The 26765-nt window shown below is 39.4% G+C and overlaps 1 protein-coding gene across 1 annotated transcript in view; it reads left to right on the top strand.

Annotated features, from left to right (window-relative positions):
- The first annotated feature begins 1683 nt into the window (after positions 1–1683).
- Positions 1684–26765, top strand: part of RLF (RLF zinc finger) — an 86460-nt gene continuing 61378 nt past the window's right edge. The window contains exon 1 of the mRNA XM_045897986.3: positions 1684–1950. Coding sequence (XP_045753942.1) covers positions 1714–1950 — 237 coding nt within the window. The 5' untranslated portion in view covers positions 1684–1713. The remainder of the gene's footprint in view (positions 1951–26765) is intronic.

Genomic DNA, 26765 nt, shown 5'->3' with positions numbered 1-26765 from the left:
TATCCATCTCTCTACTGTTGAACATTTAGGCTCTTTTTGATATTTTATCATTATAATAGTGTTGCAATGAACATCAGCAACATAGTGGTTAAAAGGTCAGATTCTGGGAGTGCCTGGATGGCTCAGTCAGTTAAGCGATGGACTCTTGATTTTGGCTCAGGTCATCATCTCATGGTCGTGTGATCAAGCTCACTGGGCTCCGTGCCAGAGAGATTCTCTCTCTCTCTCTCTCCTGCCCCTATCTAAAATAAAAAGAGGTTAGATTTTGGAGCAGACTACTTGGGATTGAATTCTGGGCACCATAACTTACTAGTTCTGTCACTTTGGTCATGTTACTTAAATTCTCTGTGACTGTTGCCTGAATTATAAAATGAAAGTAATAATAGTAACTTTTCATGGTATTGTTAGTAGGATTAAATGTGTTGAAATATGTAAGGAACCTTAAAAAGTGCCTGACATATTAAATCTCAATGAATATCAACTCTTATTATTATCATTAGGAATTGCTGAGTCACAGGACATGTATCTTCAATTTTATTAAATATTACACATTCTTCTAAGTGATGTACCAGTAAGTGCCTCCACCAGCAATATATAAATTCCATATTCCTAAATCCTAAAACACGGTACTAATTTTAAAATTTCTGCCAATCTAATGGATATGAAATTATATCTACATGTATTTTAAGTTTATTTAATCTCTACACCCAACATGGGGCTGAACTCACATCCCTGAGATCATCACATGCTGTTCTGACTGAGCCAGCCAGGTGCCCCATATATTGTTTTTAATTTGTACTTTGATAATTAACAGTGAAGTTAAACATCTTTTCATGGGTTTATTGGCCATTCATATACCTTTTTTGGTGAACTAGTTCTGTATATCCTTTATTCACTTTTCTACTGGATTGTATGCTTTTTTTCCTTTTGATTTTGGGAAATTTTTTGGATATTAATCTTTTGATGGTTTTGTATATATGAATACCATCTAGTTTTTGGCTTTTGTGTTGCATCTTTTTAAACTTACGTTGTTACGGAATTAACAAATTTTAATGCAGTCAAATCTAACAGTATTTTCCTACATGGTTTGTGCTTTTTGGATCCTATTTAAGAAATTCCTCCTGATTTTGATATCACACAGATATATTTCCTGAAAAATATTTCGAGGCCTTTAATCCATCTGGGATTTATTTTTGGATATGGATTGAAGTAGAAATCTAATTTTATTTTTTTCCTACTGGAAAAAATTTTTTCAGCACCATTTCTTGAAGAGTTCATCCTTCCCCTACTGATTTGTAACGCCCACTGTTATAAACCACCTTCTCACGGAACTAGTCTTCATTTCAGCTTCATAACCTTTGCTTATGTTCCTTCTACTGGGGATGCTTTTCTCTCGTTCTTTAGATAGCAGCTCAAGTGTCATCCCTCTCATATCTAGGTTATGTCTACATGTATGTCAGGCCCGGTGACTCCGTGACTCCAAAGAGTCTGGAAAGGCTGAGACAGGTAGGAGTGAGGCCAGTTGCTTCCAAGCTGTTGCCAGGGCGGCTGTTAGGAAGGCCGCCGAGAGGAGGAACACCCTGAGTCCCCGTGACGGAATCCGGTCGGCGCCCGCGTCGCCAAGGAGTGCGTCACCACGTGCGGTCGGCCGGGGGCGGGGCCAAGTCTGAATCACGTGGCTTGGTTGCCTACGCGCTGCTGGGCCGTGGGAAGATGGCGGACGGAAAGGGAGACGCCGCCGTCGCCGCCGGGGCCGGGGCTGAGGCTCCGGCGGGAACGGGAGCCGGAGACGGAACCGAGACTGAGTCCATGGCTCGGGGTCATCGCCCTACATCTCCGGCGCCGGGAGCCCCGGGACTGCGACCGTGTCTGTGGCAGCTGGAAACAGAGCTGAGGGAGCAGGAGGTGTCGGAGGTCTCATCTTTGAACTACTGCCGGAGCTTCTGCCAGGTGAGGGGCTGACTGGCTGGCTGAGGGCGGCGGGGTGGGGAGGCCAGGGGAAGAGGCCCCCGGATCCGTTGCCGCAGCCGGGGCCGGACTGAAAGGCGCCACCTTCGTGTCTCGCCGCGCCCCCGGGCCGGGAAGGCCCAGCTTGGGAAGCTCGACCGCTGGCCCCCCTTCACCACTGCCCGACTTTGGCCACCGCCAGGGCGGGTTGCGCTGGGCCAGACTGAGAGCCCGGAGGGCGCCGGCGGCTCCCTGGAAGGGCCGTGCCCTGTCGCCGTTGCCTGTCCCCCTGCCGGGTGGTTGGAGCGCCATTGCCTCCTGAGAGATTGATTGCTCGTTCCTGCTGGGAGATCCTTTTTTGAGTGCATTTCTCCAAACTGGAAAACCTGGGTTTTCCTGAATAATCCGGAGATATGTGTTGGGGCCAGAGACTTATCTTTGGAGTCAACGTCATGTGGGCCCCTAAAAGGTCTGACAGTTGGCTTTGAAAGGCGTCTAGGGCTTTCTCATTAGGGATTGTGGAGCCCATTGGTTGTTGTTTTTTTTTTTCCTTATTTTATTTTATTTTATATTTATTTATTTATTTATTTTTCTTTGAGGCGGGGAAGGGGGAGATTGTTAAACTGTTCTTTCGCCTCTTCTGTATTCCTTTGAGGATTGTGCTACCAGGAATGAGGCTATGGAGCTTTGTAGTGGTTATTACGGTCTTTGAGTAGAAGAGGATTGAGAAAGATGTGGAGTGTGGTCTCTTTTGGCAGTGGTATGACCATTTCTGTGCTGTAGCGGGTCCTAACCCGTGGTTACATATTTATTGGTATGTTTAGTTTGGTCTCCATGGCCACTTCGAGATTTTTCTCTATAAATTTAAAGATATGCCATTATTACTTCTACGGTTTGTTCTACCAGGTTTCAGGGCAACCCTCTGCTCCTCACCTGGTGTATCTTAGAAAATGCAAAATAATAGTAGTATGTTGGTACTTGGACTCTTGATGAGTAGTTGAGTGTGCTGAATAAATTGCAGTGTTCCAAAGTTGTAATTTTAGGGGACAGTTTGCTCTGTTGGTCCAGTGGAAAATAAGAAGTAGACTTGCTTGATTGCTTTTCTTCATCCACTCTGCTGAGCTAGAGACATCTCACCTTTTCAAATGGAATTTTGTCCTTGCTAATACATTGTATCATTATAGTTTTTATGTATACACTCTGCAGCATTTCCCTGCACTAGGAAGTGTGGAGGTGTAATTGTTCTTTTGCTTCTTCCCTAGTAATGAACCTTCCTACTTTACTACACACATTTATTCTACAAACTTTTACTGACTGCATTGGATGGTGTCAGGCACTTTACCAAGTGCTGAGGAAATGAGTAAGACAGCACTTACCCTTGATGAGCTTACAGTTGGGAGGAGGTGATAGAAATAACAGTATTTCCAAAAAACAGTTTTGGTAATGATGGAAAAGGAGGTGTTGTAGAGACAGTTGAGAGGGGAAAGCCATCCTGGGACATCCTGATGGGAACGGCAGTTAACTAGTAAAAATAAATTAAAAGTTTAACTATGGGTTGTAGTTACGAACTTAGAAGTAACTGGGAGAGGCCACTTTAGATAGGGTGGTCCAGGGAGCCCCTATGTCTGAAAGGATAAAAATGAGTCATGGGAATGTTGGGGGAGGGGAGGAGAGAGGAGCAGAGCATTTCAGCGCCAAAAGGTAGAGATGAGAAGGAAAGTTGAAGCTTTGGGAGAATGGGGAGCCAATTGGACAAGGAGGAGGAGTGAGGAGGAGGACAGGAGAAGAAATGTGGGTTTGGGGGAATCCTTCTTAGCTTGTGTTGTTATCTTAGAAAGATAACAAGAATGGATGTAACTAGTCAAATTGAAGCTTGTCAGAGGATACCATATATATATATATATATATATATATTTTTTGGTTTGTTTGTTTATGCCTGGTGCTTTCAGCTTTCATCTCATTTTAACAATGTTTTAATATCTTGAGTCTTGGTGACACCTAGAAATGTAAGGCCACAGAAGAATTTAAGAAGGAAAATACTTTTATAATTTTTTTCTATGAGTTTTCCTTTTGGCCTAAAATTTTTCCCAAAATATTTTTTTGGACTAATAAATGAAATAAGAAAGAAGTTCCTATGATGACGATATGTTATAATAGGAAGCACATTGGATTGAGAGCTAGTTGGGTCCTAATTGTAACTCTACCACTTATTAGCTAATAACCTTGGGCAAACCGTGCCTGTGGAATTTATTTTGTTTTCTGGCCTTTATCTCCTTATAATGCTTTATACAAACAGTAGAATAGAAAGTTTATATACAACTCTTCACAATATTTGTCACAATATTTTTGTCACTTTTTTTTTTCAATAGCTCAGATAAAATCAATTCAGGGTGTCCTTGTTCATAATTTTATGATGAAGGAGGAACAATATCACCATTCAAATTTGGTTGAATAGCTCTTGGTTTCACATTTGAAAGGCAGAATAAGATTTATTCATCCACTCACTGTGGTGTGCCTGACATCGCACTAAGTGCTAGCCATAGGAACATGCCCTCTAGGAGCACTTAATATGTAAAGGTAGGTAGCTTGGCTTGTGCTCTCTGGGATACTTAACTACCACAAAAGTATTTTCATCAGGTATTTAGTTTTTTGGGGGTTTTAAAAGATTTTATTTATTGATTTATTTAAGAGAGAGAGCACAAGCAGGTGGCAGGGCAGAGGCAGAGGGAGAAACAGACTCCCCTCTGAGCAGGGAGCCGATTAGGGGCTTGATCCCTGAACCCTAGGATCATGACCTGAGCCAAAGGCAGATGCTTAACTAACTGAGCCACCCAGGTGCCCCATCAGGTATTTAGTTTAGAAGTGTTCCAGAGACTTAGGTTGTACCAAGTAGATCCCTCCTGCAACAGGCTGGGACCATATTCTCTCTAGCTCTTGCAGTATGGCTCTATCTTTGGAATTGCACCAGATCAAGAAATAAACCAACATATGAAAGGATAGAGAGCTTGTCTCATTCTGGGCATGTTTTCAATTTTCAGAAGTTTGTGAAGATGATAAAAATGAAACTTCAGAAGTAATAGTTACTAAGAAAATGATACTTAGATGAACTTGTATTCAGTGAACATTTGTATTCAATGACAGTGGGATATGGCTTTTCCCTCCTTTCCCTTAATTCCTTTTCTGAAAACATTGTCTTCCAAATGGTGTGGATAAGATTAACTCCAGAAAACAAGTCTTTGTTTTGTTGAAAAATTGCTAATATCCTCTCAAGTTTCTGCTGTATTTTGGGCATCATGATTCCTAAAGTTTTACAACTGGTAGTTTCTTTGTAATACATATTTTGAAGGTTTTTTAAGTAACATTAACAAACTTGAAATTATTGGATGAATGATTATACTTTGAGAATACCAGACAAAGTAGTTTTATGAGTAAACCTTGTTTATATGAAACAGTTCTAGGTTCTAGTCTAATAGTGACTTTATAGATTTTTAAATGTTAAAATAAGTAATTACAGCATATATTTAAGTTTCTCCTAGGTCAGTGACTGAGTACAAAGGGTCTAAGTCAGATAGGCATACTGGCTTCCCCATTTAAGCTAGAGATGTGACCTTGGTATGTTACTTTCTTTAACTCTTAGTTTTCTCATTGGCAAGTAGAATAATAATAGTACTTGTTATCCATGTAAATGTATTGTTGTATGGACTAAATAAGATAATCTGTAAAAAAAACAATGTTCCCGGAATTGTCGAGTTGCCCAGATTTCTTAACTTGAGAATAAAAAGTCTTCACCACCTTACCCCCAGTTTACTTATCAGCTCTTAACCAAGCCAGTCCCATCACCATAATCCTACTCTTCTTTAGGGGTACTGTACTTGGGGTTCTTGGACCAAATGTGATCTCAGTTACTCCTGTGATTAAAATTTTGCCTGTGAATTTCCAAGTGTGTTATTTTGGGAAAGGTGATCTTAATTTTCATTTGATTCTTCAAGATCCGAGGCCTGTCTTAGGCTTTCAGTAAATATTTACCAACTGCTTGATCTCCAAAAGGATAGAATTGCTACTTTTACAAGATCTCAGGTCATTAAGCATTCTGTCTTTCCCTTTCACTGTGCTGTTCTGTCCTTTTCTCTCATTTTCTGTAGGGCAAATTTTCCTTGTTTAGGGCCCAGTGCAAATACCACCTCCCCTGTGAAGCTTTCTCTGATTTCACTAGATAAATTTCCTCTTAGATGTTTGTGTTCTTTTGACACTTTGAACATACCTATGCTTTTAACTCTTGCTTTTCTTGCTGTCACTGTCTTAGTTCAGCCTTCATAATGTCAGTGGAGCAATGTTTTCACTAATTCTCTTGCTTTCTGACTGGCTTCATCTACAGTCCATCTTGGTATTCTTTCTAAATTGTAAATATAGTCTCATTAGGCACTATATTCCCTAAAATTCTTAAATAGTTTCTTTTTTTAAAAAATTTTTATTTATTTATTTGACAGAGACACAGCGAGAGAGGGAACACAAGCAGGGGGAGTGGGAGAGGGAGAAGCGGGCTCCCGTGAAGCAGGGAGCCCGATGCAGGGCTCAGTCCTAGGACCCTGGGATCATGACCCGAGCCGAAGGCAGACACTCAACGACTGAGCCACTGAGGTGCCCCTTAAATAGTTTCTTACTCCAAAGACGAGATAAAATTCTGACTTACTAGCCTAGCCTGGCAGACAAAGCCTTTTAGAATCTGGACACTGCCTCCCCCTTTACCAGCTCCTAGCTCCCACCTTTCCAGCTTCTTTTTTTGGCAGGGCGGGGGGTGTGGGGGAGTCTACCTTCACTACAGTATCCATCTCTCAGTTGGCCTAATTAACCTCAAGGTCCTCCCTTCCCCATCTGCCTATTTATCTTTTAAGAACAGGTTCAGATTTTAAGTCTTTCAGAAGTGTTTTCTTTTTTCAGCAGACAGAATGAGGTGATTCTTTCACTTAATGTACATCTTTTATGTAGGTGTGGTACCTGAACAGTTGTTTCTGGTTTTTGTCTGTTATTGACTAGTAAGCCAACCTGAGCAGGGGTCTTGTTTAGTCTTTTTTGTATACTTGGTACCTAGCAATTAATACAGTGCCTGGCATAAAACTAATTTGTTGAATGAATTATATGTAGAACTTCATGATATACTCAAGAGGTGAGTACTTCAAAAAGAACACTTGATGTAAAATCTGGTATGTTAAAAAGCAACTTTATCATAAGAAATTACTGTAAAGGAACAGGAGAGGACACTTGGCTCATTTCTTGGAAACATAACTTGTCAACTTAGCCTACATTCATATAATAATGTACACATTTACATCGGCGGAACGAGGAGTAATGTTGTTGGAGGGAGAAAATTGGAGGCATTATAGTATTGAGGAAGAGTTAGCAACCTAATAAGGTAACAGTTTGAAGATGTTGAGCTGGAGAGGAATCAGTCTTCCTAACTCCTTGAGATTGGTGGTCATGAAAACTCTTGAGCTCTTGCTCTTTATTTTAAAGGATTTTTAATACTTTACCTTTTCTTTTTTGTGCTGCCTTCTCTTGGGAGATGTCTAGAGACTAGATGACAGGTAGTTATAATGGCAGAAGCTAGCATTGCACTGCATTATGACCAAAATGTAATTATAAATGTGACTTGTGAAGCAGTGAGAACTTTGGATGCTGTCATGTACTTGGTACCACCCAGTCTCTTTTATAGTAGTGATTCCTGTGTCTACCTGTGGATCATGCTCTTCTGAACAATGTTAATAAAAAGTCTAATACAAAGCACCATTTATTTCAAGCCTGCAAAGGCATTGGTAAACTGAAGTGTGCTTTGTTTTCACTTAGTTCTAGACACCTGTCACCTCTCCCAGAGGCCTTCCTTGACTGTCTTATCTTAACGCTTCCCCATCTTCCAACTCCTTAACACTGCTTTCTGTTTCTTTAAATCACCAGCTACTATCTGATGTCTATGACAAATATGTCTGTCTCTCTGTCTGTCTCTGCATCTGGAATGTAAGCATCATGAGGGTGTTGATTGTCTTGTTTGCCCAGTGCCTAGAATTGTCCCTGACACTTACTGGGTATTCAATCAAGATTTGTTGATCTTTTTTTTTTTTTTAAATATTTTATTTATTTATTCGACAGAGAGAGACATAGCGAGAGAGGGAACACAAGCAGGGGGAGAGGGAGAGGGAGAAGCAGGCTTCCCCGCGGCGCAGGGAACCCGATGTGGGGCTCGATCTGGGATCACGACCCGAGCCGAAGGCAGACGCTTAACGACTGAGCCACCCAGACGCCCCAAGATTTGTTGATCTTTTATCTCCTCCCTTCCTTAAATCCCTGACTAGACTTCTTGAGAGTACCAAGTCTTACCTGTCTTTATTAAGAAATAGGGACATGTTTTGGTTAGCCAGTTTATGTTGCTTCCCAGTAGAGATCCGGTCTTATTCTTTGTTATCTTGATTACTAAAGAGTAGAAATTAGGGCGCCTGGGTGGCTCAGATGGTTAAGCGTCTGCCTTCGGCTCAGGTCATGATCCGGGGGTCCTGGGATCGAGTTTGAGTCCTGCGTCAGGCTCCCTGCTCAGCAGGGAACCTGCTTCTCCCTCTGCCTCTCTCTCTGTCTCTCATGAATAAGTAAATAAAATCTTTAAAAGAGTAGAAATTAATTTTATTTATGCTTTTTAAGAATTTCCCATGGTTGGGCGCCTGGGTGGCTCAGTTGGTTAAGCGACTTGCCTTCGGCTCAGGTCATGATCCCGGAGTCCTGGGATCGAGTCCCACATCTGGCTCCCAGCTCAGCGGGGAGCCTGCTTCTCCCTCTGACCCTATCCCCTCTCATGCTGTTTCTCTCTCTCTCTCTCAAATAAATAAATAAAATCTTAAAAAAAAAAATTTCCCATGGTTATCTATATTCCACAAATATTTAAAGTAAAGCCCCCCCCCTTTTTTTTTAACAGAGTTTGCTTAGCCAGATTGAAACATTTATTTTGGATATGATTGACATCAAACTGGAAAACTTGTACATAGATAAGGGATTGGGCAAGATGGTATAAAAAGATCCCTCAAGCTCTCATTGCTCACTAAAGCCAGTTATAAGCCATTATGTGAAAAATTTAGAGGGACTATTTATTTACTTATCAATCTTTTATGTGCCAAGCACTCAGGTAGATGGTGTTATTTTCTTTCTTTTTTTTTAAAAGATGTTATTTATTTATTTGACAGAGTTAGTGAGAGCAGGAACACAAGCGGGGGAGTGGGAGAGGGAGAAGCAGGCCTCCTGCCGAGCAGGGAGCCCGATGTGGGGCTCGATCCCAGGACCCTGGGATCATGACCTGAGCCGAAGGCAGACGCTTAACGACTGAGCCACCCAGGCACCCCTAGATGGTGTTATTTTCATTTTACAGATAGAAAACTGAGACTCAGGGAAATAAAGTAACTTTCCCAGGGTCACACAGTTAGTAAGCTGTGGCAGTCTTCAGATTCCTAAGTCCATGCTCTTTTTCCTATATCAGCATTTCCTAAACTGTTTTTTGTTCCATGAGTTCTGTGTATTAGTAAGTACTTCTTGAAGTAAGGATTGTATGTTCATGTAAGTTGGGATAAATGTTTTTTAATGTGTCATCTTATATATGTTAGGATGCACTGTGAGTCTCCTAGAGAGCATTAAGTGTTGTGCAGCATTTGCCAAACTTAGCCGGTCCAGAACATTTAACATTTTGCCGTGTTCTAAACCTGGTATCACCCCCTATCATATGTTTTTCTTTCATTATAGCAAAGTAAATCACTGGGGAAGAGTGGATTGCTTTATGTCTGCATACCACTGAATTTTGATTCCCCAGTTTCAGCCTAAAACATGACTATGAGCTTTTTATGAAAAAATTTCCCTTCAAAGTTTTTGCAGGTTTTGAATTATACTTACTGTCCCATATGAAAAATATTTCCATGTATTGTAATTTTTTGGAAATTAAGATTGAATTCTATTTCAGACCTATCTTTTTTTTTTTTTTTAAAGATTTTATTTATTTATTTTGACAGAGAGAGAGACAGCAAGAGAGGAAACACAAGTGGGGGGGTGGGAAAGGGAGAAGCAGGCTTCCTGTAGAGCAGGGAGCCCGATGCGGGGCTCCATCCCAGGACCCTGGGATCATGACCTGAGCTGAAGGCAGACGCTTAATGACTGAGCCACCCAGGCGTCCCTATTTCAGACATATCTTGAGTTAAGGGGTTATTCATTTAGTTTTACCTGTATTTCTGCAACATAGCTAGCTGGAGAACTACAAATGTGTTTGTCTATTTCTTCTCATTTTTGTGCTATGTTTGAATTCTTTAATATGTTTTTTTAATGCCTTGCTTGTCCTTTTTGGGGGGAATCTATTAGGTTATTGTGCTGACATTTGATTGCATAGTATTTTTACTCCTAAGGAAATAGCCTAAGCGTGTAACATTAGTCAGCACAATAATGCTTTATTAATACGGACACACGTAGGAATTATTATGTGTATGATAGATACGATAGAATGAATGGCCTAGTTTTGAAATTGCATTTTTATGGTATATGGTTGTATAAAATAGGCATATTTTTAATTGTGCTTTCATTTTCTTTAGTTTGCTTTTTAAATATGTATGCTTAAAATACATAAGGTATCTTAAAGTAATAAAACTCAATATGGGGGCCACTAGGTGGCTCAGTTGGTTAAGCAGCTGCCTTCGGCTCAGGTCATGATCTCAAGGTCCTGGGATCAAGCCCTGCATCAGGCTTCTCCCTCTCCCTCTGCTCCTCCCCCCACCCCCCCACCCCTGCTCGTGCCTGCACACTCTCTCTCTTCCTCTCTCAAGTAAATAAATTCTAAAATCTTTTAAAAAGCCTAAATATTTACATTAAAAATTTTTTGTGATTCTTATATGTGCTCATTCTAAAAGCTTAAGACAGGATGTATAAATGAAGAAAGTGAAACCACTATGTAATCTCACTGGTGTTTCACTCTGATTTTTGGAAAAATATGTATACAGTATGTGTGTATATATAAGTATTAAAATTAAAAAAATTTTGAGTATAGTTGACAGCATTACTTTAGTTTCAGGTGTACAAAATAGTGATTCAAATTCTCTATATGTTATGCTATGCTCACAAGTGTAGCTACCATCTGTCACCATACATGTTATTACAGTGTCATTGAGTATATTCCCTATGCTGTCTTTTATTCCCATGACTTATCCATTCTATAACCAAAAGCCTGTATCTCCCACTCCTCTTCACCCTTTATTTCCATTGTCCTACTTCCTCTTCCCTCTGGCAACCATCTGTTTGTTCTCTGTATTTATAGGTCTAATTCTCCTTTTTGTTTATTCATTTGTTTTTTAGAATCCACATGAGAGTGAAATCCTTTGTTATTTGTCTTTCTCAGTCTGCCCTATTTCACTTAGCACCATACCCTCTAGATCCAACCATGTTGTCACAAATGGCAAGATCTTATCCTTTTTTATGGCTGTGTAATACTCCATTATATGTATGTATATGCATTTGTCTGTTGATGGACACTTAAGTTGTTTCCATATCTTGTTTATTGTAAATAATGCTGTAGTAAGCATAGGGGTGTGTTTATCTTTTTGAGTTAGTGCTTTTGTTTTCCCTGGGAAAATACCCAGAAGTGGAATTATTGGGTCATACCTACTTCTATTTTTATTCCCCCCACCCCATTTTTACTTTTTGAGGAGCTTCCATACTGTTTTCCATAGTGTGGAAAAAAATTTGCTATACCAGTTTACATTACCACATGTACAAGGGTTCCTTTTGCCCCCACATCCTCACCAGCACTTGTCATTTCTTGTCTTTTTGATTCTAGCCATTCTGATAGACGTAAGATGGGTATCCTTGCGGCTTTGATTTGCATTTCCCTGATAATTAGAGCTGTTGAGCAATTTTTCGTGTGTCGACCATTTGTGTGTTTTCTTTGGAGAAATGTCTGTTTAGGTCCCCTACCCATTTTTTAATTGGATTATTTGCTTTTTTGGTGTTCCGTTGTATAAGTTCTTTTTTTTTTTTTAAAGATTTTATTTATTTGACAGACACAGCGAGAGGGAACACAGGCAGGGGGAGTGGGAGAGAGAGAAGCAGGCTTCCCGCTGAGCAGGGAGCCCGATGCGGGACTCAATCCCAGGACCCTGGGATCATGACCTGAGCCGAAGGCAGACGCTTAACGACTGAGCCACCCAGGCGCCCCTAATAAGTTCTTTATATATTTGGGATATTAACCCCTTAGCGGATATATCATTTGCAAATATCTTGTCCATTCAGTAGGTTGTCTTTTTGTTTTGTTGATTGTTTCCTTTGTGGTGCAAAAGGATGTAGTCCCAGGAGTTGATTTTTGCTTTTGTTTCCCTTGCGTTAGAGATATATCTAGAAAAATGTTGGTAGGGCTGATGTTAGAGAAATTAATACCTGTATTCTTTTCTAGGATTTTTATTATTTCAGGCCTCACATTCATTCATTCATTCATTCATTCATTTTTAAAGATTTATTTGACAGAGAGAGAGAGACAAGTGAGAGGGAACACAAGCAGGGGGAGCGGGAGAGGGAGAAGCAGGCCTCCCGCGGAGCAGGGAGCCCGATGTGGGGCTCGATCCCAGGACCCTGGGATCATGACCTGAGCCGAAGCCAGCTGCTTCACCAACTGAGCCACCCAGGCACCCCTCAGGCCTCACATTTAGGTCCATTTTGAGTTTATTTTTGTGTATGGTGTTAGAGAGTGGTCCATTTTCATTCTTTTACATGTAGCTGTCCAGTTTCCCCAGCACCATTTATTGAAGAGACTGTCTTTTCCCTATAGTATATTCTTGCCCCCATCATCATAGATTAATTGACCACATAAGCGTGGCTTTATTTCTGGGCTCTTTTTTCTGTTCTGTTGATCTATATGCCTGTATTTGTGCCAGTATCATACTGTTTTGATTACTACAGCTTTGTAGTATATCTTGAAATCTGGAATTAATGCTATCTCCAGCTTTGTTTTTCTTTCTCAAGATTGCTTAAAGATTGGAATTTTTAATTGTCCAAGCAATTCATAAATACATTCTAATTGTTAAAGAAAAATTAGAACAATGTAAAAGAAGAGAGTAAAGGTTGAAAACTGTCACACCCTTATACTTCAGTACTATGTTTTTCTAGGTTAATAGTTTTCTTAGGTTAACAGTTTGGGAATGTATACTTACAGAATTTTTCTATATATGTACATATTTTTAGAAAAATAGTGTCGAGCTTGTATATTAACAATATATTACAGACATCTTTCTTGTGGAATACACACATTTACTATTTTAGAAAAAACTGCATAGTATTCCATTGAAAACTACCTTGATTTTAAATTCTGCAGGTAGCAAAGCCTTCAACACTTTTTTAAGAATAAAATTATTTATTTTTTAAAGATTTTTATTTATTTGAGAGACAGAACACAAGTGGGGGGAGGGGCAGAGGGAGAAGCAGGCACCCTGCTGAGCAGAGGGAGCCTGATGTGGGGGCTCAATCCCAGGACCCTGGGATCATGTCCTGACCCAAAGGCAGCCGATTAACTGACTGAGCCACCCAAGAACCCCCTTTAACACTCTTTTTTTTTTTTTGACAGAGAGGGAGGGAACACAAGCAGGGGGAGTGGGAGAGGGAGAAGCAGGCTTCCCGCTGAGCAGAGAGCCCCATGTGGGGCTAGATCCTAGGACCCCGGGATCACGACCCCAGCCTAAGCCAGATGCTTAAGGACTGAGCCACCCAGGTGCCCCTCAACACTCTTTTAACTGGAAAAAAAAAAAAAAAATCAACTATAAAAGCATGCTCAAAATATATAATGTTACAGGAAGGCTTAAGGAAAAAAGTAAAAGCCCTCTTCTGCCCCCTCAGTCCCTCCAGTCATTCCCCAGAAGAGTTAAATCTCTTGTGTATTCTTAAAAGCTCAAATCTGCAGTTTAGGTTTTAATTTAATATATTGAGAACAATTTTCTATATCAACACATGTTGAGCATGTATCATAATTAAGCCATTGTGTTCTTTATTGTTATCATAAATAAGGTTGCATTGAACATCCTTAAACATTAAGCAGTGGTTATTAATACCTATAGCATAAAGTCTTGGAATTGAAATTACTGTATTAAAGAGAATGTTTATTTTAAATTTTGCTGGATACTGGCCTACAAGAAGTTGCATATGTACTCCTATCAGTAGTGTTTGGGAGTCCCTGTTTGACTATATCCTTGCTAACTCTGGTGTTACTAAACTTTTTAATATTGGCCAGTCTGATAGTGGCAAATAATTGCTCTTATACCATTTTACTAATTTTCATTTTAACAGCATTTGCATGCTTTTTCACATGTATTAGATATTTGAAATTTTTTCCTTTTGAGGTTTGTCTTTACTTTTTTTTTTTTTACATACCTGTATTTTAAAATGTTACTAGTTGAAAGTCACTAAAATGTGATTGTCTAATCATTGAGTATGATCATGTAATCTTAAGATTCCATGCTGCTTTGAGGTTCTCAAGACACATAGTTAGTTGCAGCCTAACCTGAAGCCATTGGAATATATGATACAAATTAGTGATTGATTGTTGCTGTGAGAAATGTCCGTGTACTCATTTCCAGCAAACATATATTGATGTTTTATATACCAGTGCTACTAGACTCTAGGAAGACTAAGTCATAGCTGAATAACTGGAAAGACCCTAATGTTTTCCATTAGTTAACTTTTTCTTGTATTGTTATTTTGATAAGTTTTCAAATAATGTGCCACTGAGTGGATGTATGACCTTGGGCCAAATCAGTTTGTTTTGGGGGTTTCAAATTGCTGCTTAAATGAGATAATCTCACTACGTCAAAAACTAATGATGTATTGTATGGTGACTAACATAACATAATAAAATAAAATTTTTTAAAAAAAGGAAAAAAAATGAGATAATCTTTAAGGTTTGATTCTCCTTCAAAATTATATAATTCTGTTGAAAAACATTCGCCAAGGACTATTTTCTAAGTCGTCTCCAAACATTTGTGTATCCTTATTGAAATAAATGAATAATAAATGTTTTATTTATGCAGTACCTATGTTATAAGCAATCACAGAAAAATATAAAAGTGATGAAATTTTTGGGGCGCTTGGGTGGCTCATTCGGTTAAGCGTGTGCCTTTGGCTCAGGTCATGATACCAGGGTCCTGGGACTGAGCCCTGCATCAGACTTCATGCTCAGTGGGGAGTCTGCTGCTCACTCAGCCCCTCACCCCTCTCCTGCTCTCTCTCAAATCTTTAAAAAAAAAAAAAAAGTGATGAAGTTTTTGAAAATCATTTAAAGTGTTAATACTATATTTCTGCCCCCAGTGGGTTATTACTTATCCCTCTAGTATAAATGCCCACACAGTGGAAACCACTCTACTAATTTGAACTGAAGTTATTTGTTTACATTAGTTAATGTTCATTATCCTTATTTGGCTTTTTCCTTCAGAGTGAAATCTTTATTTCAGTGTTTAAGGGACTTGCTAAATGAAAATATTAAATCTAGAACAAAATTATCCCATAAAGATCTAACAGTAAGTGTGGATACATCAGATTTGGTCAGTCTTATGTTTTATTGTCTTATGAAATGGATAGCATATTCAGTAGAAAGTAGATTTGAAGTTAGGCGATTTCACTCTAAATCCTCATTCTAGGGGCGCCTGGGTGGCTCAGTCCGTTGAGCGTCTGCCTTCAGCTCAGGTCATGATCCCAGCGTCCTGGGATTGAGCTCCCTCCTCTGTGGGGGGACCTGCTTCTCCCTCTCCCTCTGCCTGCTGCTCTCCCTGTTTGTGCTCTCTCTCTGTCAAATAAATAAATAAAATACTAAAAAAATAAATCCTCATTCTAACATTCTTGTGACCTTAAACATTGCCTTGGATCTTTTTCTTGTTATAAAATTTGGGGGTAATGGAAAGTTCCCCGATAGGTGGTTGTGAATATCAAGTGGGACAGTATAACACTACCGTTAGCATAGGTTTTGGTAGCAGATAGGTACCCAGTGTGTCAATTTCTTTATTTCCTTTCCATCCTGAATAATGTTTTTTTTTTTTTTTAAGATTTTATTTATTTATTTGAGAGAGAGAGTGAGAAAGAGTGAGCACGAGAGGGGGGAGCGGGAGAGGGAGAAGCAGACTCCCTGCTGAGCAGGGAGCCCGATGCGGGACTTGATCCTGGGACTCCAGGATCATGACCCGAGCTGAAGGCAGTCGCCCAACCAACTGAGCCACCCAGGCGCCCATCCTGAATAATGTTTTTTTTTTTTTTTATTTGAGAGAGAGAGAGAGCACATGAGAGGGGGAGGGCCAGAGGGAGAAGCAGACTCCCCGCCGAGCAGGGAGCCCGATGCGGGACTCGATCCCGGAACTCCAGGATCATGACCCGAGCTGAAGGCAGTCGCTTAACCAACTGAGCCACCCAGGCGCCCCCTGAATAATGTTTTAAAGAAGTATTTCATGGGGCACCTGGGTGGCTCAGTTGGTTAAGCGACTGCCTTCAGCTCGGGTCATGATCCTGGAGTCCCGGGATCGAGTCCCGCACCTGGCACCCTGCTCGGCAGGGAGTCTGCTTCTCCCTCTGACCCTCCTCCCTCTCCTGCTCTCTCTCATTCTCTCTCTCGCAAATAAATAAAATCTTAAAAAAAATTAAAAATAAAATTTTTCATGGAGGGCAGCTTTCCACCATTTTCCTGTTAATGTACAGCTCATTGAAAAAAAAAAAGTTTCCTAGATGTTTATAGAGCGTTTGCAGTATGGGTTTAGATTCAGAGAGCCTGTGATGAGCTTTGTAGACTAGAAGTGTAATTTACAGTAAATTTTTTTTTAATGTTGAAACAATATGGATCCATATATAGTGGATATAATGAGTTTGACCTGTTGTAACTAACAGATCATTCTATATACAATTTTTTTGATTCATTTGATTATTGGTTTTAACTTGGTTTATTGTTTGGCATTTAAATTATGTATTTCATTTTATTGAAATCCATACATATCAAAAGTGATTTGAATTTGTAACACATTGGGTTTGAGTCCCTGGGTAAAAGGTGGTCATGTTTTCATAATCATATGTTTGAGGGAAGAACTTTAGAAGTTACCTTGTTCACTCCCTTTGCAGCTTAAAACTTTTAAGGGGGAAAAGATGTAGGCTGAGGATCAAAATATAATATCAGTAAAATTCTGAATATTGACATATTTATTTACCACCAAACAAAATTCATGGCTAGTGCATCATTAATCTGATGTGAACACCCACCTAAAAAATAGGATCTAACCATTTCCTTTTAAAAATTCCCAGAAGTGCAGTTTGGTCAACATTATGCTGCTCTCCTTTATAGGATTTGAATGAAGCAGTGAGAATCTGGAACCAAATAAGTTGAATTTGTTTTATTTATTTATTTATTTAGAACTTTTTAAAAAGATTTTATTTATTTGAGAGAGAGAGAATGCATAAACGGGGGAGGGGCAGAGGGAGAAGGAGAAGCAGACTCCCTGCGGAGCAGGGAACCTGACATGGGGCTCAATCCCAGGACCCCAGGATCATGACCTGAGCTAAAGGCAGACACTTCACCTACACGGAGCCACTCAGGCACCCCCGAATTTTAGTATACAGTTGTATTTTACTCTCATCAAAGATACGTATCTGAAAAACTGTCTTAATCAAGCTTCAAAAATAAGTTAGCAAATCCTTTAATAATAGTACAAAGCATCAAAAGCAAGTAATTACAGAATACCTGCTATATACTACTCAGTATGCTGGGTTCTGGTCTACAATGATGAAAAAAACAGATGTGTGTGGTTCTTGCCTTCCTAGTTTATTGTCTAGTGGAGAAGATAAACATTAAACAATTTTTATGTTATCTTTGCTTATTGATACAATAGAGCCGTAGTCAGTGTTTGATTATTTATCCACCTTCAAATTAGTTTGTCCTTAGGTAAGAGGAGCGTAAGTGAAACAATTCCATGCTTAATGATTGTGTAATAATTTTGAGATCTAACATAAATGGTTTTGATTAAGCATTATTGTTCTTTTCCAATTGGTATAGATTATAAAGAAATGATTTTCCATGCCACTTTTCTATAGTCAGCTTCATTGGTCTTGGTTGCCAAACTAAAAAATTGGAAGCAAGTATACAGTTAAGAAGGGAAGCCTTACTAATTTAAGGGAGAGTAGGAATGCCAGAAATCTTTCATATTTTAGGTTTGGAAATGCCAAAAAATAAGTACCCTTTGAACGTTCCCAAACCATAAGACATTTGAGTCCAGGAGATTATTACAAAGAATTGGAAAGCTTTTGTTTATGTACCTAAGGCATTTGTACCAAATTATTTATAGGGGTTATTTGGAGGTGGGGAATTGGGAGTGGAATTAGGTGGAATACAAGTGTGATTTTTCACCTCTTTATTGCATACGAAATTTTAAAGTGGTAGGGTTGCAGGTGGATTTTACTCTTTTGTTGTATTTCAGTATTTTTTCAAATAAAATTTAAACAGATGATAAGGTAGTGCTATATGTATTAGTATGAAAGGATATCCAAGATATAAAGCAGTGATGTATAGAAAAAGTTTTGAAAGAATTACTAAAGTGTTATGTGTTGCATGAATTAGTAGGAGATTCACTTTGTTTCTTGTATTTTTATATGGTTTGTACTTATCCTGTTACCCTTTTATTTTTATTTTATTTAAAAAAATATTTTATTGGGGCGCCTGGGTGGCTCAGTTGTTAAGCGTCTGCCTTCGGCTCAGGTCATGGTCTCAGGGTCCTGGGATCGAGCCCCGCATTGGGCTCCCTGCTCTGCAGGAAGCCTACTTCTCCCTCTCCCACTCCCCTCGCTTGTGTTCCCTCTCTCGCTGTCTCTCTCTCTGTCAAATAAATAAAATATTTTTTAAAAATAAAATAAAATAAAAAAATAAAAAAATATTTTATTTTTAAGTAATCTCTACACCCAGCATGGGGCTCAAACTTACAACCCCAAGATCAGGAGTTGTATTCTCAACTGACTGAGCCAGCCAGGTGCCCCACCTGTTAACCCTTTTAATTTTCTTTTTTTTTTTTTAATTAAAAAAAAATTTTTTTTTAGGGCGCCTGGGTGGCTCAGTTGGTTAAGCGACTGCCTTCAGCTCAGGTCATGGTCCCGGAGTCCCGGGATCGAGTCCCACATTGGGCTCCAAGCTCAGCGGGGAGCCTGCTTCTCCCTCTGACCCTCTCTCCTCTCATGCTGTTTCTCTCTCTCAAATAAATAAATAAATAAAATCTTTAAAAAAAAAAATTTTTTTTTTTAAAGATTTTATTTATTTATTTATTTGAGGCAGAGAGAATGAGAGAGAGAGAGAGCACATGAGAGGGGGGAAGGTCAGAGGGAGAAGCGGGCTCCCTGCCAGCAGGGAGCCCGATGCGGGACTCGATCCAGGGACTCCAGGATCATGACCTGAGCCGAAGGCAGTCGCTCAACCAACTGAGCCACCCAGGCGCCCTTAATTTTCATTTTATCAGCTGTTGTTTCAGTACTTGTCTTTGCTTCTCTCCCTCCTCTCTGTTTCCCTAGCCCTTGAGTCTTTTTCTCCTTTTACTCCTTTACTTTGGGTCTGAAGGAATACCCTCTGATAGCTTTCTGAGATCTCTCCTGTCTCTTGTTTGTGTTAGGCTTGGTGTAAGAATCTAGGTTGAAAACCAGTTTTGCTCAGAACTATGAAGCATATTAAAAGTCAAATACCTCCAACATACAAAGCAGTAAAGAGTGTATAAAATGAACATGACCTAAGAAATTAAATGATGAAGCTACCTATGTCCCTACCCTTTCACAGATTCTTTTATCTCCCACCACCATCCTGATTTTGGTATTTAATCATTCTCCTGCATCTCTTTACTTAGCATTTGTGCATTTTAATACAGTCTTTAGTATTTTATGTATTTTTCAGCTTTACTTAAATGCTGTACTATATGTATTCTTCAGAAGCTTTTTAAGTTCAACATAATGGAAAAATAAATTCAACATAATGTTTCTAAGATTTATCTGTATTGGTATGTGTAGCTTTGGCACATTCGTTGTTCAGTGGCGTGTAGTGTCTTATTATGTAAATATATTATAATTCATTTGTCCATTCTTTTATTAATGGATTTAGAGGCATTTATTTACATTAACTGTTGGGGTGGACATCTTTCCAATATATCTTGATACATGGGTACAAAAATCTCTTCAGGGTATATGCTTAAAGTGGAGTTTCTGGGTTCATATATAGGCCTGCCTTCAACTGTAATAAATACTGCCAAGTTATTCTCCGAAGTATCTGTAGCAGTTTATGCCAGTTACCAGTGTATGAAAGTTAACATTGCCCCACATTCTTGCCAATACTCAGTGTAGTTAAATTTTAGCCATTCGCGTGGGTGGACTGCGGTATCTCATTGTGGTTTTAATTTTTTTTCCTGTTTACTTGTAAGGAGTTACCCGTTTAGTTATATTTATTGCTATTCATATTTCCTCTTCTGTGAATTGCTTTTGATTATTTTTTAGTTGGGTTATTTGCCATTGTATTTTATCTAAGATTTTATTTTTAAGTAATCTCCACACCCAACATGGGGCTTGAACTCAGAACCCCAAGATCAAGATTTGCATGCTCTACTGACTGAGCCAACCAGGCGCCCCTTATTTGTCTTTTTCTTTACCTTTTTTTTTTTTTTTTAAGATTTTATTTATTTTTTTGTGAGAGAGACAGAGAGCGCACACAAGTGCAGGGAGGGAGAGGGACAAGCAGAGCGTGGAGACCAATGTAGGGCTTAGTTTCACGACTCTAAGAATCATGACCTAAGCCGAAATCAAGAGTTGGCCACTTAACCACCTGAGCCACCGAGGCTCCCTTTTTCTTTCTTTTTTTTTTTTTTTTTTACCCCAACTTCTTCTTTACAGTTTTTATGAAATTATGTATGTTAGACATAAATGTTTGGCTGGTCATATACCTTAGGGTTATCTTCTCTCCAGTTTATTGTTTCATTTTTTATATTTATGCACCGAAGTTTTCTATTTTTTGCAGTAAAAATTATAAATCTGACAGTTGAAAAATAAAATTTATTTAAATTCCTTTTTATGATTTTGTGTACTTTTGGCCCATATGTCTTCATTTTATTTTTGGTGCACCTAGTTGGTTTAGTCAATTAAATGTCCCACTCTTGATCTCAGCTTAGGTCTTGATCTCAGGGTCGTGAGTTCAAGCCCCACGTTGGGTGCGGATCTCTATGCCCAATGTGGGGCTCGAACTTACGACCCTGAGATCAAGAGTCACACATTCCACCGACTGAGCCAGCCAGGCGCCCTGTGGCCCTTATGTTTTTTAAAAACAGTGTTGTTCGGGGTACCTGGGTGGTTCAGTCATTAAGCGTCTGCCTTCGGCTCAGGTCATGATCCCAGGGTCCTGGGATCAAGCCCCACATTGGGCTCTCTGCTTGGCGGGAAGCCTGCTTCTCCCTCCCCCCCTCCCCCTGCTTGTGTTCCCTCTCTCGCTCTCTCTCTGTGAAATAAATAAATAAAATCTTAAAAAAGAACCAGCATTGTTGAATTATAATTGACATACAATAAACTGCTCGTAGTTAAAATGTTCAATTTGATAAGCTTTGGCATATCCAAACACCCATGAAATCATCACCATAATCAAGATAATGAGTATATCCATCACCCCTAGAAGTTCCTTCTCACTCCATTGCATTTCCTCTTTCCCTACCATCTTGCCACCATCACTCAACTATTGATCTGCTTTCTGTCTCTATAGGTTAGATTGCATTTTTAAGAATTTTATATAAATAAAACTCTGCAGTGTCTTTGGCTTCTTTCACTTAGTATAATTATTTTGAAATTCAAGTTTATATTACTAGTTAATATGTTTTCTTGCTGGGTATTGTATGGTTCTGTCATGATTTGCTCATTCACCTGTTGATAGACATTTGGCTTATTTCTAGTTTTTGGCTATTACAAATAAAGTAGCTGTGAACATTTATGTATGAGTCTTTGTGTGGACAAATGCTTTCTCTTGGGTAAATACCTAGGTGGAATGGCTGGATCACATGACAGGTTTTTCAGAGTAGTTGTATCATTTTACATTCCCACCAACAATGTGTGAGAGTTCTAGTTTTCCACCTCCTGATCAACACTTGGTGTGGCCACTCTTTTTCATTTTAGCCATTCTAGAATTAGTGGTAGCTCTTTGTGGTTCTAATTTACATTTCCCTAATGACATTTTTATTTTATTTAAAGATTTATTTATTCATTTGAGAGAGCATGGGGCAGGGGCCGGGCAGAGAGAGAGGGAGATGCTTAACTAACCATCCAGGCCCTCGTTTTTTTTTTTTTTAAGATTTATTTATTTATTTTTGAGAGAGAGAGAGAGAGAGATAACCCATGCGTGGATGTGTGAGTGGGGAGAGGGGCAGAGCGAGAGGCAATGGGAGAGAGAGGCAATGGGAGAGAGAGAATCTTCAGCAGACTCCCCATTGAGTGTGGAGCCTAACATGGCTTGATCTCGCGACCTTGAAATCATGACCTGAGCTGAAGTCAAGAGTTGGATGCTTAACTGATTGGGCCACCCAGGTGCCCCACTAATGACTTACTATGTTGAGTACTTTTTCATGTGCTTATTTGCCATCCTTACATCTTTTTTGGTGAAATATCTTTGCCCATTAAAAAAATGGATTGTTTGTTTTCTTATTGTTGAGGTTTGAGAGAGGTGTGTGTGGGGTCTGTTTCTGGACATAAACCCTTCATCAGATGTGTGTATGTGTGTGTGTGTTGGGTTTTTTTTGTTTGTTTGTTTTAGATGGCAAAGAGTGGGCAGAATGGGGATGGTGATTTGTATCACTTCTAAGTTATATACATTCTGACTCTGGTTCACTTGGGACTCTGGAGGGAACACCCTTGGCCATGACACAGATTTCATTGTGGTGATGTGGCCAACAGGGAAAGCCTGAGGTGCTGTGTACCTGCTTATAGGGAGCAAATCACAAGGATAAACTGAGGTGGGTGTCACACATTCTGGACAGAAGTGTGGGTGAACTCATGTGAGATACTGTCAAGAACTACTAGGAAATACTGGGTAAGACAGGAAAGAAAAGTCCTACATAACTAGGTGGGCACACGAGCAGCCAGGCCATGGTTAATTTCTATTAAGTTGATCCCTTCTATAACACAGAGTTGATGGGTCAGGGGAAAAAATGGAATCGAATATATTCTTTGCAAAAATACTCTCCTAGGCTGTGGCTTTTCTTTTTATTCTCTTAACAGTATCTCTTGGAGAACACAAGTTCTTAATTTTGATGAAGTTCTGTCTATCAACTTTCTCTTTTATGAATTATGTTTTTCATGTTATATATAAGAAATCTGCCTGTCTCAAGACTACAAAGATTTTCTTCTGTTCTTTTCCAGAACTTTGTTTGAGGTTTTACATTTAGATCTATGATCCATTTGGAGCTAATTTTTGTGTATTGTATGAGGCGTGGATGGAAGTTTTTTGTGTTTTTAAAATGAATAGCTAAATGTTCCATATCTTTTGTTGAAAAGACTGCTTTCTCATTGAATTAAGAAATTGCCTTTGCACCTTGTTGAAAATCAATTAGCCATATGTATGTAGGTGTATTTCTGGATTCTCTTCTGTTCACCGATCTATTTGTCTACACCCTGATGCCATTTTCCTACTCTTGTGTTGCTTTTTTGAACAGAAAATATAACATGAAAGCAATATTGCACATAGAGATAGGAAGTAGGATGGTGGTTGCCAGGGGACTGAAGGGAGGGAGTAATAGGGAGTTATTGTTTAATAGGTTCAGTTTCAGTTTTGCAAGGTGAAAAGAATTCTATGGATGGATGTTGGTAATGGTAGCACAACAACATAAATACACATCATGCCACAGAGCTGTACTTTTAAAAATGGTTAAGATGATAAATTTTGTTACGTCTTTTTCTTTTTTTACTGTAATCTTTTATTAAAAGCTGTATTGTACAATGTCTGGGGCAAAATGAATACTCAGTTTCAGTTGACTGATTTTAAAGTAATTGAGACCCAGAGAGGTTAGCTGGCAAATGATGAGGGTAAGAGGTTTGAATGCATAGCCACAGGGCATATTATTTCACTATTTTATACAGCTACGTCTGAATTGTAATACTTTTCACCAGTGTGATAAAGCTTGGATTTTAAAATCTCCAAACTTAAAAAGTATTCTAGATCAATCCTTTTATTAATGATAATGCACTAAAGCAGAAATGGGAGATGTTTGAATTTATCCTCTCCTTCTCACCATCTTCCTGTTGTATGCTCACCCACTTATGTTTCTTGAAAGTTGCTAATCGAAAATCTCAAGACATAAAGTTGACTCTTTTTTGGGGTGCTTTTTAAATTGTAGTGAAGTGGGCATAATATAAAATTTACCATTTTAAGCTTTTTTAAGTATACATTCACTGGTGTTAAGTATATTCCATTGATATGATACCATCACCACCATTCATATCCAGAACATTTTCATCTTCCCAAACCAAAACTCTGAACCGTTAGACGCTAATTCCCCATTCCTCCCTCTATCCAGCCTCTAACAACCATACTTCTTTCTGTCTCTAAGAATTTGACTGTGGTACCACATATGAGTGGAAACATACATTATTTGTCTCTTTGTGATTTGCTAATTTTACTTAGCATAATGTCTTCAAGATTCATCCATGTTGTAGCATGTGTCAAATTTCCTTTTTTTTTCTTTTTAAGATTTTATTTATTTATTTGTTTGTTTGTTTATTTATTTATTTGTCAGAGAGAGAGAGCACAAGCAGGGGGAGTGGCAGGCAGAGCAGGCAGAGGGAGAAGCAGGCTCCCCGCTAGGCAAAGAGCCCAATGTGGGACTTGATCCCAGGACCCTGGGATCATGGCTTGAGCCCAAGGCAGACGCTTAAGCAACTGAGCCACGCAGGCGTCCCTCAAATTTCCTTTTTTAAAGAAGATTTATCTTAGAGAGAGAGAGTGGGGGTAGGAACAGAAGCAGAGGGAGAGAGAAACTCAAGCAGATTCTGCCCTGAGTGCCGACAGAGCCCCACGCGGGGCTCAGTCTCACAACCCTGAGATCATAACCTGAGCCGAAACCAAGAGTCAGAAACTTAACCGACTGAGCCACCCAGGTGTCCCAAGTTTCCTTTCATTTTTAAGGCTGAATAATATTCCATTGTATGTTCATACTACGATTTGTTGATGGATTCTTGGGTTGCTTCCACCTTTTGGCTATTGTAAATAATGCTGCGATGAACATGGGTACGAATACCTCATCATGTGCCTGCTTTTGATTGTTTTGGATATATATCCAAAAGTGGATACTGGATCATATGGTAGTTGTTTTAATTTTTGGAGGAACAACCATGACATTTTCCACAGTGGCTGCACCATTTGACATTCCCACCAGCAACACACAGGCGTTCCACGTTCTCCATTTCCTTGCCAGTGCTTGTTATTTTCTGTTTTTGGTTTGTTTTGTTGTTTGATAATAGGCATCCTAATGGGTATGAAGTGGTTATCTCATTGTGATTTTGATTTGCATTTTTTTAAAGATTTTATTTATTTATTCAGAGAGAGAGCACAAGTGTGGGGGAAGGACAGAGGGAGAGGGAGAAAGAGCATCTCAAGGAGACTCAGCACTGAGAGCATGGATCCGATTCAGGGCTCGATCTCATGACCCTGAGATCATGACCTGCGCCAAAACTGAGAGTTGGGACGCTTAACCGACTGAGCTGCCCAGGTGTCCCTGATTTGCATTTCTTCTTCTAATTTGTTTTTAAAGATTTATTTATTTATTTTAGCAAGAGAGAGTGTGAGTGAGCATGAGCAGGAGGAGGGGCAGGGGGAGAGAGAGAGAGAGAATCTGAAGCAGACTGCCCCACTGAGTGTGAAGCCCAATCCAGGGCTTGATCTCATGACCCATGAGATCATGACCTGAGCTGAAATCATGAGTCAGGCACTCAGCTGACTGAGCCTCCCAGGTGTGCCACCCCCGATTTGCATTTCTTAATTAGTGATGTTCAACATGTTTTTATGTGCTTTTTGGCCATTTGTGTATCTTCTTTGGAGAAATGCCTTTTCAAATCCTTTGCCCATTTTTAGTTGGGTTGTTTGATTTTTTATTGTTGAATTTTAAGGCTTCTTTATATATCTTGGATATCAATCCCTTAGCAAATATATGATGTGCAAATATTTTCTCCTGTTCTTTGGATTGCCTTTTTAGCATGTTGATAGTGTCCTTTGGTGTATAAAAGTTTTAAATTTTGATATAGTCCAATTTGTTTTTTACTTTTGTCATCCATACTTTGATATCTTACTCAAGAAATCATTGTCAAGGGCGCCTAGGTGGCTCAGCTGGTTAAGCAACTGCCTTCGGCTCAGGTCATGATCCTGGAGTCCCGGGATCGAGTCCCGCATTGGGCTCCCTGCTCGGCGGGGAGTCTGCTTCTCCCTCTGACCCTCCCCCCTCTCATGCTCTCTCTATCTCATTCTCTCTCTCAAATAAATAAATAAAATCTTACCAAAAAAAAAAAAAAAAAGAAATCATTGTCAAATCCAATGTCATGAAGCTTTTCCCCTGTTTTCTTCTAAGAGTTTTTAGCTCTTACATCTGTATTGAGTTAATTTTTGTATATGGTCTAGGGTAAGAGTCTAATTAATTCTTTTGTATATGGGTACCTAGTTTTCTCAACACTGTTTATTGAGAAGACTGTCCTTTCTCTCATTGAGTGGTATTGACACCCTTGTGGAAACTCACTGTACATGTAAGGATTTATTTCTGGGCTCT

The sequence above is a fragment of the Mirounga angustirostris genome, unplaced genomic scaffold (assembly GCF_029215605.1).
Source record: "Mirounga angustirostris isolate CCGP_5_RB_7025 unplaced genomic scaffold, mMirAng1.0.hap1 SCAF_4, whole genome shotgun sequence".
NCBI classification, from domain to species: domain Eukaryota; kingdom Metazoa; phylum Chordata; class Mammalia; order Carnivora; family Phocidae; genus Mirounga; species Mirounga angustirostris.
The sequence above is the reverse complement of the archived record's forward strand: the minus strand, read 5'-3'. Positions and strand labels throughout refer to the sequence as shown.